Source organism: Cyanistes caeruleus, chromosome Z (assembly GCF_971803275.1).
Source record: "Cyanistes caeruleus chromosome Z, bCyaCae1.hap1.1, whole genome shotgun sequence".
NCBI classification, from domain to species: Eukaryota; Metazoa; Chordata; class Aves; order Passeriformes; family Paridae; genus Cyanistes; species Cyanistes caeruleus.
In genome coordinates, this window is record NC_141732.1 from 36,302,133 (window position 1) to 36,315,995 (window position 13,863).

At 40.7% G+C, this 13,863-nt stretch overlaps 2 protein-coding genes across 2 annotated transcripts in view; one reads left to right on the plus strand and one right to left on the minus strand.

Moving 5' to 3' along the window:
• Window positions 1-1,503: 1,503 nt before the first annotated feature.
• The window catches only part of IDUA (alpha-L-iduronidase), a 46,103-nt gene continuing 33,743 nt past the window's right edge, over window positions 1,504-13,863 (minus strand). The window contains exons 5-14 of the mRNA XM_086869920.1: window positions 13,712-13,807; window positions 12,952-13,154; window positions 12,340-12,519; window positions 10,495-10,711; window positions 9,698-9,913; window positions 8,968-9,089; window positions 7,608-7,733; window positions 6,921-6,997; window positions 6,044-6,144; window positions 1,504-4,463 (exon numbers count right to left, since the gene is read on the minus strand). Of these exons, the coding sequence (XP_086726046.1) occupies window positions 4,363-4,463; window positions 6,044-6,144; window positions 6,921-6,997; window positions 7,608-7,733; window positions 8,968-9,089; window positions 9,698-9,913; window positions 10,495-10,711; window positions 12,340-12,519; window positions 12,952-13,154; window positions 13,712-13,807 (1,439 nt within the window). The 3' untranslated portion in view covers window positions 1,504-4,362. The remainder of the gene's footprint in view (window positions 4,464-6,043; window positions 6,145-6,920; window positions 6,998-7,607; window positions 7,734-8,967; window positions 9,090-9,697; window positions 9,914-10,494; window positions 10,712-12,339; window positions 12,520-12,951; window positions 13,155-13,711; window positions 13,808-13,863) is intronic.
• SLC26A1 (solute carrier family 26 member 1) overlaps window positions 4,388-13,863 on the plus strand; it is a 35,078-nt gene continuing 25,602 nt past the window's right edge. Inside the window, exons 1-2 of the mRNA XM_086869923.1 lie at window positions 4,388-4,477; window positions 4,830-4,930. The gene's annotated coding sequence lies outside the window, so the exon portion shown is untranslated. The remainder of the gene's footprint in view (window positions 4,478-4,829; window positions 4,931-13,863) is intronic.

Below are 13,863 nucleotides of genomic sequence, written 5' to 3' on the forward strand. Positions count from 1 at the left end.
TACTTGTAAGGCTCTCAGCCTGCTACAACAAAGACATCTTTGCTCTTCAGGTCAGGGGAAAGCTATCCTGACAGGGAACAAGGAGTGAGCTACCACCTAAAGCTAAGGACAAAAACAGAGGAATACTAGCAGGCAATGCCAACAAAACCCCACACAGACAGAGAACTACTGAGTGTTGAAAAAATATCAATCTTTTCTGCTGGACTAAGTGCAAGGTCAGTGTATTGACTGAACGTTCTCCACTTCCACCCTTCTCCCAGCAGGAAGTATTGGGGTGGAATCTGTGACCTTAGGACTTGTGTAACAACTGATTAGACAACGCTAACACTTAGCTGAAGGAGAGTGGCCTTTGGGCAAAAGTGTCAGACCAACACTACCAGTCTTAGAGAAGTGGGATTTTAAATGTCTGTGGTTGTACCAATTGTATGACCAGAGCAGATGAGAGTTGTAGCAAGAGATAATCAATATGCAGGACCCAGTGCATCCTTATTGTGCCTGGTATAACCTGTCCAGAGGAAACAAGCAGTGAAATCCCTCCTCAGCCACATAAGGCAAAGCCAGCAGGGTAACAGAAATATAGTGGCAATTCTAGCTGAATACACCATAGAGCTCACATGACCCAGGAATTGTACTCGTGGGAGCATATTTCCATCAGGACCACAAGCAAATCCCCATTGTATGATGTGGTGAATTAATAAGCAGATGGGAGTTACATTGTATCCGTTTGTCTTCAATGACTGCAGGAAATGTTAAAAACAAGGCAGAATAGGGCAGGTGGTCATGAGTGTATTCTGATGAGATTTGCACTTCTCCTGAAATTCTGCTGAGTTCAACATGACACATCTCAGGTATATTTAGAGGTAGATATCTTCTGTCTGTTGCTTGAGCAGTCTGATGAAAATCAGTCTATTATTCCTGGGTTTTAAGTGTGTGTATAGGTCCCAAGTCATAATCTCTGTCCTGCACAAACTTTCCACTAACAAGACAAAATAAAAAAATTGTTTATGCATTAAAAGGACTGTTGTTTTGTCCTCAGAAGGTCCTTTAGTGCTGGCAGGAAGACTATGACTGCGCAACAGCAGGAGGGACCCTGCAAGGATATTGTCCTTCACACACCAGTGAACCTCCTCCAGCAAGGACACTGCAAGTCCTGAGACCAGACACGATGATACCACCTTGAGTTTGAAAGGTTCTCCCTGGGCTGTGGTAACTGAGGCAATCTATACATTTAGGTTTCTATTTCAGCCCTGACATTTTTAATGGTAAGGTTCCCTTCATGCTTCAATTTTATGTAATGTTGGAACTTCCACAAGTCCAAGCTACCTTTTGCCCCTTGTGCTAGTAGCCACTGTAAGCAGCTGTGTGGTACTTGGTTGCTGGCTGGAGTTAAAACATGACAGTCCTAGAGAACAGTTTTTACTTTCCAGGATTAAGTTGGTGACATAAGAGTTGTAAGTAGTTTCTGGAACACAATGACCAGATCCTGTTTTTACAGGGTTCATGTGAAAGATTAAAAACTGTTTTATTTGCTCTCACAAAAGATGGTAACAAATGTAGCATACACACAATTAGGCAATGTAAAATACTCAGCTGAAAGGTTCTTTAAGTTGCAAAATGGTTATATAGCCTCACAAGCTTTTGTTTGAAGCGCAGGCAAATAATCCCACATTGCAGTTGCAGTTACATATTCTTATTTGGATTAATGAACAGCAAAAGACATACATGAGTGCTCTGCAGCCTTGCTTTGGTTATGATACTACTGAACTACTAAGCACCTGCTATTCACACCTGGTGCTATGGATACTTGGCACTTCTGAAAATGGGAGGCTGATCACTACATGTAACAGAGGAGATTAGTTAAACATGCTATTCTGGAAACACTATCAGTCAGCAACATATGGTTACAGAAATCTCAGGTTTCAAGTACGGAATAGCGTTTTTCTGTAGACATTAAATGATAAAAAAAGAAAACGCCATTTCAAAACTTTTATGATTTGTTAGAAATAAACTCATACCTGGAAATACCAACTTCTTTTCTCTCTGGAATTGTTAATACAAGCTCATTTCTTAAAGGAATGAGTTTATATCATAGCAGCAAAGAAGATTTTCAGAAGAAATCTTCTATTTTTCATGGTTTGCACATCTATAAATTTTCATCCCTGCATAACAAAATCAATACTATTCACTACAATTATGTTTTTTCTTTTTTCTTTTTCTTTTTTTTTTTTCTTTTCTTTTTTTAATACACCTGTAACTAGTACATAGTCCTTGGTTTGATAAAGACTGCTATAGTCTGATTGCCAGAGTGATAAAATTTTAAAGTAGAAGGGCTACTCAGGTAGGACATCCTAACACACTAAAGTTTCCACTCAAGCTCATACATCTCCTGCTTCAGACACACTAAAATCTCTCAAGACCCTATACCTAATTTTTCTCTAAATCATTTTATTTGTGGTTCCACCTCACACTAGCAAAACAACATGTGTTAACTGCTAGATTTTACTTATAAGTATACACTGGTTCTTCACTCAGGGGCAATTATTACAAGTTTAAAATATATTTTTACTATCTGCATCCAAGTAGAATGTCTCAGTAACTTTTCTTAAATTGAGATGGTTTTCAATTCAGTAGGACCCGTGGCCCTTTTCTGTTCTGCCTGTATGGACAAAGAATTGGAGGACTAGGACGTGACAAGGGCCCCTTATTAAAACTTAAATGAGGGAAGAAATATTTCATCTGAATTTTGTGACACAACAAATCTTTTAAGGCTAATTTTCAGTACAAGCACATGAACAAGTAACCAGCAAGTCAGGAGATACAAGGCCACATCTCATGTGCACTAATTTTTTCCATATGTTTCTTTTCTGTGCTGTAAAAGTTGAGGGCATTTGAGGTAGTTCAGCTCTCTCCTACTGTGCAAACTTAGGCACTTCTTTTTCTCTGAGACCTGAATGTTTCATCAAATATGCAGTTTTTGTTGTTATGTAGGTGAGGTGGCTGATGTCAGCAAAGAGAGCAGTAGGGGATGTTTGTGTGACGAAGTCACTCCTCTTATGGAAAACATTCCAGCTGTTTTCATTGGCATTATCCTTCTCTCTGTGAGCCTGTTAAAGGCACAGCTCAAACTGTGCCAGTTGTGAAAAGGGAAGAATAAAACAGCACCCCTGCAATTTCAGGGAATTTTGCTGTTTACATAAAGTGTTTGGCAGCTGCAAGCACAGCCAGTGGTGATCTGTAGCCTGTGATCTAGGGCTATCTATCACACGCTCCTGCACATGCTTTGCAAAGCACAGGAGCTCAAACTGTTCTTTTTTAATTTCCTAAGTGTCATAAGTAGCAGCCCTGCTACATTCAAGAGTGTGCTGTCCTGTCATACGAAAACACAAAAGGCCCTAACTAGTGTTTCAGCTTTCTCCTGGCCATGCACAGCTGAGTGGCCACTTACAGTCTGTGAGGGGAGGTATTAGCTGTAAGGGCTGAAGGATACCAAGCTTTCTCCATTGCTTTCTCCACTGCTTTGTCTCCAGCAATGGAGACAACGGACTTTCAGGGTTAGAGCCTCCACCGCAAAGAGGCAGCAGCTGATCTAGAGAAAACAGGTGACTTGGGCAAAAACAAAAAAGAGAAAAGGCAGGGAGTCTGGAGGCCAGGGCTTTCTGTGCCTTCTCCCCTCCGAGAATGAGCTGATATTCCTTCCTCTGCCTATAGCTCTGCCATCCACGTAATGGTCACAAATACTGAGAGAGCTGGATGGAAACCCCTCTGTGAGAGGGTGAAAAACCTCATACACCTGAAGACATGGGAAGTGTTCTGAAATAACCCACTGTGACTAGCCAAAAGGGAATAACAGATCCTTTACCTCATGCTCTGAATGTGTCTGGTTGCTGTGCACTTTTCCATCAAACCCTTAAGTCAAGGAAGCTAACCTTTAACCTTTAAGCCTGGCAGCTAAGGCAGGTCCTCCATGTGCTTTTGCTACCATCCTCACTCACACAGTGAAGCAATGGTTCTGTTCCTGCTACAGTTTGTGACCTCTATAAATCTTAGTTTGCCCTGGCCATTAGCTCAGTGAAAAATGGGGAATAATAAATATTTATTCCCATAATTCCTAGTTAGCAGGCTGAATCCCTGTCCTACGGTAGCCTCTTACCAGTTGGGTTGGTAGTTGTGATTGTTTGATAAAGCTGTCTTTTGTGCTGTGAAGAGTTAACAGGGGCAGTTGCTTCTAACTTTCGTTCCTAACTTCATCAGGTCGTCTCCATACGCCCTCCTCAGCCTGGGAGGAGTTTCTTTTTCTGGGGAGTTGTCATTTGCAAGGAACATACATCCCTCTGACACCAAGCCAGGCACCACTCTTCAGTGTCACTTGAAAGCTTCAACGTACCCCACGGGAAGAGAGAACAGGCCTGCCTTCCCCCAGTAGTCAACGGCACGCACTCTGTAAAAGCCGGAGACTGAGCTTCCTGCAAATGAAAAGGTTAGAAATGGTCACTATAAAATGGTAACATCTGTGGTACTGGGAAAATGTGAAGCAGGCACTACTCCTGTAATATGTAAGTTTGTGGAATGGGCTGGGGAAATCAGTTATGCACCCTACATGTGTCTGTGCCTGTTTGATTAAAAATTATAACAAATTCCTCATGGCCAAGTACTGGCTTTTTTATCTTGTTTCACCAAGGATATCCTCTCTACTTATTTGGATTTGCAAGTACAGCTACAGGACCGGCTTCCTAGCAGTTCCTTTGGAAGAAGGCTGTGGCATCTGCAACACACAATTAGTAATTTCCTTTTTTCCCAACTTTTCTGCCTGAATTTTGTCTTTGGAACAGGTCATGTGGGGACAGGTTCAACAAAGAAGCAGAACAAGAAGCACACAGGCTGACTGAAAACCCTCTGCTTTACTCAGGAAGCAGCAACACTTACTTTAAAGGTATGTGAGCTGATCTGTGGTTCTACTGCTTTTTATCCTTGATCCAGTTCAAAGAACAGAGCTTTCTCTAGCAGAATCTTTGAACACACAAGCAATGTTGGGGGTATTCTATCTAATCAATTGATTTCTATGTGTGTTTTAGTGTTTTTATTTTAGAAAAAAAAGAATGCTAGAAATAATGGGTGAGGAGGAAGTTCCTAGCAAAAAGGACTGCTGAGACGTGTTATTTTTTCAAGCAGTCTTTTTTGTTGCTGTTGGTTTTGAAACAAACTATTAAAACTGGTATATAATATTATAATATACTAGCGAATAATAATTTCAGAGATTTGTCATAGCCATGATTCACAGTTTTAGTTTGCCTGTGTAATCCTTGCATTGCAATAATAGCTCTGAACTTTTATGAAACCACTGCTGATGTTAAGACTTTCTCAGGGTAAGATAAACCCTTGTTTCTAGTAAAAACATCTCTCAACTGCTTTTTAATAATATCACTATAAGGCAAGGCTTTTCTGTGTTTCACTCAGCACTCATCAGTGTTTATTACCAATAATTGTTGGATGGTCATGTTGCAGACTAGACTGCATTTGCTTAAAAAAGAAAAAACAACCAAACAAACATAAAACATCAACAACCACCACCCTCCACCTGCAGATAAACAAAAAAAAATACCCAGATAAAACATCACAATCTTTCTTCACTTGGATGTTTAATATGAGTAAGCTTCTATTGCAAGGTGTGGTCATGCTTTTTTGATGGTTTTTTTTTGTTATTGTTTTTGCATATTTCTGTACCAGCTACAAAAGTGCTCCTTAACTCCTCAGGGACCTTGACAGGGCTGCAGCTCAGTGACTGGCTTTTGTGATAAGGAATCACCCATGGCATATTACTAATAATGTCCTCATTGTCCTACTTGTTGATCACTTGAGAATAAAGTTCTTGAGAATAAAGCTCTTATGAAGAATACGACCCTAAATGAAGGGATGTGCTCTTATTTGTGAGGGACTGTATTTTACTAGCAAGTTACCTACCTTCAGTAGTTACTAAACAATGGTTCACATACCCATGGGTGGCAATATCACACGATATTACCTAATGTGAGTATTCTTGCCATACCTGGACTGTAGACCCAGAGAGTGAATATTGTGTCTTTGGCATTAATCCGCTGGTATGCTTTTCCATCTGATGAGAATTCCACTTCAAATGTCTTTATACACCTAGAAAAGAGAACCAGAGAGGTTTGTAAATACAACTGATAATGTGTGAACTATCAAATACTAGTCTCAGGGCTATTTCAACATGAAGGACAAAAATAAGAAATGTTCCGTTGATTCATTCCTACCAAATGTACGATGGCATGAATTGCCACTATTAGGAAGAACCAGGCTCCAACAGCCCCCAGAAAAACACCTAGACTTGCTGCTTTGGGTATGTGCAGCATCACAAAACGTCACACATTTTTCACTCAGACTCCAGGGTTATCAAGAACGAAGAATCTAGGGAGACTGGCTTGAAAAGTAGCTAAGTCGCTGCTTCCTGAGGCAATATAGCTGTACACTGCATAACCTTTCAGAGTTCACCTACAGAGGGTTTCCAGTCGAGTCCAGCATGCTGAAGCAAGCAGTGGGAGGTCTTCTCTTCCAGTTCACATCCCATACAGAGCTGTGCAAGATCCCACTTAGGCATCTGGTAATAATATAACTTTTATCATGTATCTGTCTGTTATGCTGAATAAAATTCCCTCAGAAATGCCACTGAATGTTGGTGAGCAACAGGCAGATTCCTTTGATCAGGCAGCAAATTAGGCAGGGTTGCTCTTCACAATTTGTGCATACAGGTCCAACAGTTCATTTTGTCAGACAAATGCACTGTACTATCTATCAAGGAGCAACAATTAATTTGTGAACTTGTTTTACTCCGTAGGGCTTGTGGAAACTTAGGGAATAGTATGTTGGTAACTCACTTGTATCCATTTTATTTTAAAGCTACTTACTTTGACTTTACACAGTCATCATCCCACAGCACAATGACCTGTCCCTTTGTGAGAGGGATCAAACGAACACCAGTCACCTGTCCAAAGACACAAGCCTATGTAAGAAAACTGTACAAACCAATCAGCCAGGTCAAATTTCTGTGTTCATCCTTCCTTACTAATTATTTACTTTCATTTTTTTTCCATTGAGATCAGGTGTAAAAACAAAATTTGTGGCTCTGTAGATTTTTGCAGCCTATTTCTCCCACTCATCAATCTTGCAGAGGACCTTCTGAGGCTCTGGGTACCACTATGAACATGGGTAAGACTGAATGAGCAGATACAGACATCTAATATGGAAGCCATGATTCGATTTTAGCTTGAGCTGTCAATTATTAACTGAAGAGATGTTGTCAATCCTTGTAGCATACCATGTGATTTTTAAAGAGATACTGCACTTTTCAGTACTGCATTACTAATTTCCCACTATGGGAACTTCCATTTATCTCAGTGGCTGCTCCTATCACTTGCTATGTATCTTGAATTATATCTTTGAGAGCCTTCTCATCAAAACAGAGAAGAATTGTTTATTTACTAATTCTTACACGGTACTTTTAACAAAAAGTTAACTCAAATGGTCTTCTTCTAAGACTTAAGGCAGGAAGCAGTTTCAGTTTTGATGTATCTAATGGTAGATACAACACATACTTGATCAGGAGCTGATTTGGGTCTTGCACAGATGTGGATAAGAAAGACTGAGGGAATGGGGAAGTCTTGCTTCAGTGTCAGGATGCCAGCTACAGGAAATGGGAACGGGCCTGTTACCAGTGGGTCCTGTAGAGCCAAAGAATAACATAGTGAAAAATCTTTCTTTACAGCACCTAAAGACCAGCTGTTAAACCAGTGTAAAGTGCCTGTGTATTTACTTTAGGACTCTAAATTTCCAATGGAGTTGGTACTGCTAATGCTTCCAAGCATCAAAGTTCTCCACACTGGGAGACTTTATACTCACCTGCTTTCCAGCTCTTCAGGAAACAGAGGGGCCATTAGGTACAATCCGTCACTTGTGTAACCTCCCATGGACGTCTTTCAGGCTAGAGGTCTTTGCAAACCCCGGCCCCATCTCTTCCCAGTGTGGAGAGCAAGCTACTACTAGCCATGACACCTACACAGCTGGTCTCTGGGGATGAGGCTGCACCAGGCAGCCAAGAGCATCTAAAATCTTGCTGCTGTCCTTTTCAAGGAAGAGCTGATGTCTCCTACAGTATCTAATGGGCATTAGCAATAGTCACTTGGTCACTTGGGTGACCGGGAAGAGAAGACACAGTACTGTATGTCTTTTTTTGATATTTTCTGACCAAAGTCAGAAAGCAAGTACTGAATGTGGACCCTGAAGGGAATAAAGATGACCTTTTTAACCTGGGAGTCTGAATGCATAGGGGAAACTATGGTAGGGGGAACTGAAGTGACATATGCTCACATATGCTCCCATACAGTAAATAATCTCCACATGACTTTAATCCACAGGGAGAGGAGTTCTCAGAGAAGACTTACTCCTTCATTATCTCTATGGTGCATTCAGCACTAGTGAGGATGAGGGAAAACTGTTGGTCTCCCTGTGAGCCCCTCACTTTTTTTTTTTTTGCACTGGGTAGTTTTCACCTCAGGAAGGTGTTTGTTCTCTATTATTAAGGAGGTTCATTTCAACTCTCTAATGCAGGAATTTGGCCATTCTGTAACATACACAGGGCAATGTGACTTACTTGGGGAAATGGAACAGAAAGAGTCCAAAACTCACTCAAGATTCTGAGAGAAGGCAGAACTTTGCCAGGAGCAGCTGTTCCTCTTATTTTATGGGTAGGCCCAGAGCAAAGAGGTTGTACAACATAAACACAAAGGTATAAGTTGTGTATGAGCTATACTTATCTGCAGGACTGAAAGTGAATTTTTTATGTATATAAAAAGTGAATGACTGTGGGCTAAGGAAATTTTGACTATGGGCATGATTTCTTGTCTTTTTCACAAGAACTTTACCTGTACAACACTCCAAGCAAACACATAATCATACCTCAGCATCCCTTATTTGCTGGAACTGTTCTGGAGAAGGAAAATCAGGGCTTCCTAGGTTTTTCCACTTCAGATAGGGATTGGTTTGGTTGTTATCCATGTAGTATGTCACATACACCAGCTCTGTAGGAACAAAAGAAAGTAAACTCTTCACTTGAATTTAAAGATTAACAAGAATAAATTTATCAGGTGTGTCAGTCTACCTTTTCAAAAGTGATTTCAGCACTTTGGAGCCTGACTTCCACTAGAAAGCCCCATGGCTAGCATTCTCATGAGGTTCTACAATTTACATTTGCCAGGTTTACACTGAAAACTATTACTTCCACAACCAGAATTGAAATCCTCTTTTTGCACAGGTGCTGCAGGCATTTGTTGGGTAACTGCATCAACTGCATACAATTCTATGTTCGTGTGTTGGCTGTCAGAGTCATCTCATTAAGGGAATTGCTACCCAGCAATATCCTGCCAAGTACCCTGAGATCAGTAGTTTTCCAAAAAGATAGCGCTTTGCAGCTACCAAATAAGCCAGGATCAAAGTGTAGGCATTAGGAATGAACCTTTCAAAGAAGAACACCATTATACCTCTGAAAATCTAGGAGTGCACAAAAGATGAGAGAAGTTAGGAAATTAAATTCACTCTTGCAATGAAAGGTGACTGAGTAGAAGTTTTCCAGCTGATATTCTGTCCTAATGATCACTTAACATGAGCTGTCTACATGATATTTGTTTACCTCCAAGTTTGGGGAAGTGGGCAGCATTCACTGTGACAGTGCTGATGTTGGATGAAGTCCTGTTATCCTCACTTGAATACATCAGTACCGTAGCTTGCCAGCTGTCTGAGGGCTGTGTCTCACTTGGGGTGTGCACAGAGGCCAGCACGCCAACTGTGCTGTTTTGAGCGCTTTCATATCCACTGATCTTCACTTCTGCAAAAATCTGCTTTTCTCCTTTAAAAAAACACGACAACTGTAAGAATCACTGGTAGTCAGTCCTATGTCAGAAGCTGCAGGGTCAAAGCATGCAAATGGATAGAGCATAGGTTGAGCTATGCTCTGACCTATTTTACCAGTTGCAGCCTTCAGTCAGATCTATTTTACAACTACAGCAGTTCTTATGCTTAGCAGTTCAGCTAGCAATATGAAAACAGGTGACAGTGAATGAGGTTCTCCCTGTAATATGCTACATGAGTCTTCCAGCTGCAGGGATTTCTTAAAGACAGTTGCAGCCTGATGGGATATACCTCCTGCATCACAAGAGGGAAGTACCAGTCAACAAAAAATGAGTGGTTGGCACACAGAGGATATAATCAAAGTCAAATCAAAAGGATAACAGACCCTCAGGAATATTTTCTGAGCTATCAATCTCTCTGAGGAAATTACATTTCATTTTCTTAATACAGCTAGCAAACACAGCTAGGAGAACTCATGGTTTTATGAATAGTGAGATGGCTGGAACCATCTTTCTTACGACTGGAAGCTTCTAGGTAGGATGACTTATTGATGTGCTCTTGAATCCGTGGTTACTATACCTAGCAGTGCCAGCAAGCCCATGGCAGTCAGCACTGGTTTCCGCACCATCTGGACGTGAGGTGGCTTTGTATTGTTCATCTGAAAACGTGCTGTCAGAGTCCGCTGGGTGAAGTAATGGGGGTAGTAGCTCAAGAAGGCATTGTCATTACTCAGCAACGAGTAGTTGATGGTGTTGTTGGCTTTGGAAATGAGCAGGTTTTGGTGCTGGATGATTACCTGCAAAGTCATAGAGAAAATGAACCTTCACCTTGGAGAACAGCCAACATGCAGTCCCTGCATTTTTTATTTTTTTTTAATCTTTACAGAATTCTGCAAAGAACTGTCACTCTGCCTTTTAAAAAAGACTGAAGAAAATAATTGTTATCGTAAGTTGTGGAAAAACTGTACTTTAGGTGATATAATAATCATTGTAAAATCTCAAGTACCTGCATAGTTTTGCTAGAAGTAAGTCTCTGAAATAATTATTACTAGTACTCTTCATAAATAATGAACACATTTCCTTGTCTACTGCACTACAAATGATGCTCCTCTGTCTTGAATACTTAATTATTAATCAGGATTTACGATCTGAATTAAATCTAAATGGTTCTCAAATCTTGAGTTACTTTATACCCACTACAGTGGGTCTGTGTCTGTGAGCTGGTCCTGGATTCTGTATGTCAATTGGTAATTTTTCCCACTTGGTGCTAACTTGGAATTAATTCTCCTGGTGTTTCATTGGTTGCTATACTGCTCTCCTGCAAAACACCGAAGTTCCCAAGTTGTCTGTTTATTAGATTGTGCCTGAGTATCAGAATTAAACAGAACTTCAGAAGGCTGACAACTGAACAGTCTCACAGCTGTCTCTGAAGGAACACAGTGCTTCAGCTTCTATACAACCGAGTGTTAATTTTTCCATTGGATGTGACTTTCTTTCTCCCTTCTTATCACCACATCACTATAAACACTGTTGTTTTGTCTTGCAAATTCTCTGTGATGCAGTCAATGACTTGTTGCCTTAGAGAAGACTGTTTGTATATGCAGTCTCAGAGAACTGGGAGCCTTTTGTCTAATCAGGAGCAGTTGCTAAGATGCATCTTTTTTCTGGGTGACATACATGCTCCTGTGTTTGGGTATTACTCCTTTGCACAGAAACCCTTGGACTCTATGTGCTGTTTAAGGTAGTGGCTCATAAAGCACCAGTGCAGTGGAAATTATTGCTATGCAGGGGAAGAGCTGAGCTTGCTCTGGGGCCAAGGTGCAATTACTGCAGAGGTGGGAATGTTGAACATTCTCTTCTCCTTCTGTTTTTCTGGTCAACATCAGTAATTACTAGCAGTAATTAATAAGATGATATGTATAGCCAGTACCTCAAACCAAAGAATGGAGTATGTTGAGAGCTCAGGGAACTTCTTTATTACACCTGACATATCTTGATGAGATAAACTTATGAAGGAACTGGGAAATAATTTTCACATATGTGAGGTGACAGCCAGCAGTACTGACACCAGAGCAGTACTACATGGAGAGGGCATGTGTGGCAGTAATCATATCAGACGGGTCTAACTGGGGGACTGTATACATTCTCTAACTCAGTTCTCTAGCACTTCTCTGACAGGTTCTCAGTTTGGTTCTGGGTTGGACTTTTTTTTTTTCAGGAAAGATGAAGGAAAGTAATACAAATTAAATCACGCTACTAAAACCAGACTATTCAGGGAAACCCCCACTGTATCAGAAGGGAGATCTCCATTTTTAGCATCTATTAGCTTGAGTAGCTGCTTAAAAGCTAACTGTTAAGTCCGTTTTTTCTACTGCATTACACATTAGGGGACACTACTGTGCCAAAACTACCAATGAACTGTCACCTTTACAACCATAGCTGCATAGGTCACGTCAGCTCGCCAGAGTTGTGGAATGGACCATCCAACCATTGGATCTGCTTCATCGTTATATATGGCAACAGAAGAAAAACTTGGAAACAGCTTCTGAATTTGTTGAACTGCTTCTACTTCTTGTTGCAAGATGTAGAGAGAATTCCCATCTCCCTGCAACAATATTTCACATCTGCTTAGTGGTAGTGAGAAAACAGTGGTAAACATACAGACATAACCTAGAGTCATAAACATAAAATATATTCTGAAAACAGATTCCTTGGTCACCAAACTGCTGTGCACCAACAAAATTAGTATTTTTACCTCATCTACTAAAGCATGTGCTATTTGCATGAACTCCTCATAGAATATAGAACAGGTAAGTAGAAGAATTGCTTCCCTTTGGGAATTAGGCAAAGACAAATTTGCTTTGAGTTGAAGTTTTGTAACTGAACATCTTCAAAGTTTTGCAAGAATAGGTAGCCATACCTCCTTCTATAGGTTGGACACTCATCATTGTCATCACCATCTTTGTAGATCAGAATAAAATGTAACTTTGATTGAACTGATTGAAAAAATGGCTTTAAACTGAAATCTCTGACTAACCTTCTTATGGAGAGAGATGTAATCCAGCCTTACACCAGTCTCCCCTGTGAAGAAGTTGGTCCCATTGTAGCAATGACACAGAAGACTCCAGCACATGGGCGACCTGGGTAAGGGATGGAAGGAATCCCCAGGCCCTCCAAATTTTAGAAAAGGACTGGCTGCTCTTAATCCTTCTGAACAAGCATCGTAATAGTTGAGAAACCCTAAAGTCCAAGCAGATTAATATATCAATGACAGTACCTTAAAGCAGAAACTGGATCTAAAACTACAAGGATATGTTCTATTATTTGATTTATTGGCAAGACCTCACAAACTGGGACTACCCTTTCCTATGCACAGGCAACACAAGAAGACATCAAAACCTAAGCTGCCTTCACAAGGTTCTTCTAAAGGTCTTGTATGAGCATGGTCTCAAAGCATGCAACTTCAGTGAGGAGTTTTCCTCTTATTCCACCCTTCACTCCTTTACTGCTTTACTACACCTTATAGCCAATTAATGAATTACATCTTCTTAGTGTAACTCCCGTTTTGTTTCTTCTGTGCCACTACCCCATATAGGGAAGTATCCAAGTAGGGAATAAAGTGCAGTCAGTAACATGACCTTAGCAAAACAGACTTGGTGTACCTGTCCACATTCATTATTACGCCTGTCTACCTTACTTGTTTGTCAGTATAACTTAAATCTCAATGTCACCCCTCTGCTCACCCCACACACCTGTCTCACCTCACCACACCCAAAAGTGCTCCAAAACACGCTCACCTTTTACTGTCATAGACACATTGTCAAAGTCGTGGTGGTCTGGTTCATTCCATGTCTCAAAATTCCATTTAGCCACATGCTCCAATCCATACCTATCTGTAAGAGAGGCCTCATTTATCAGTGAGCTGCTTATCCAGACAATACTATCAATA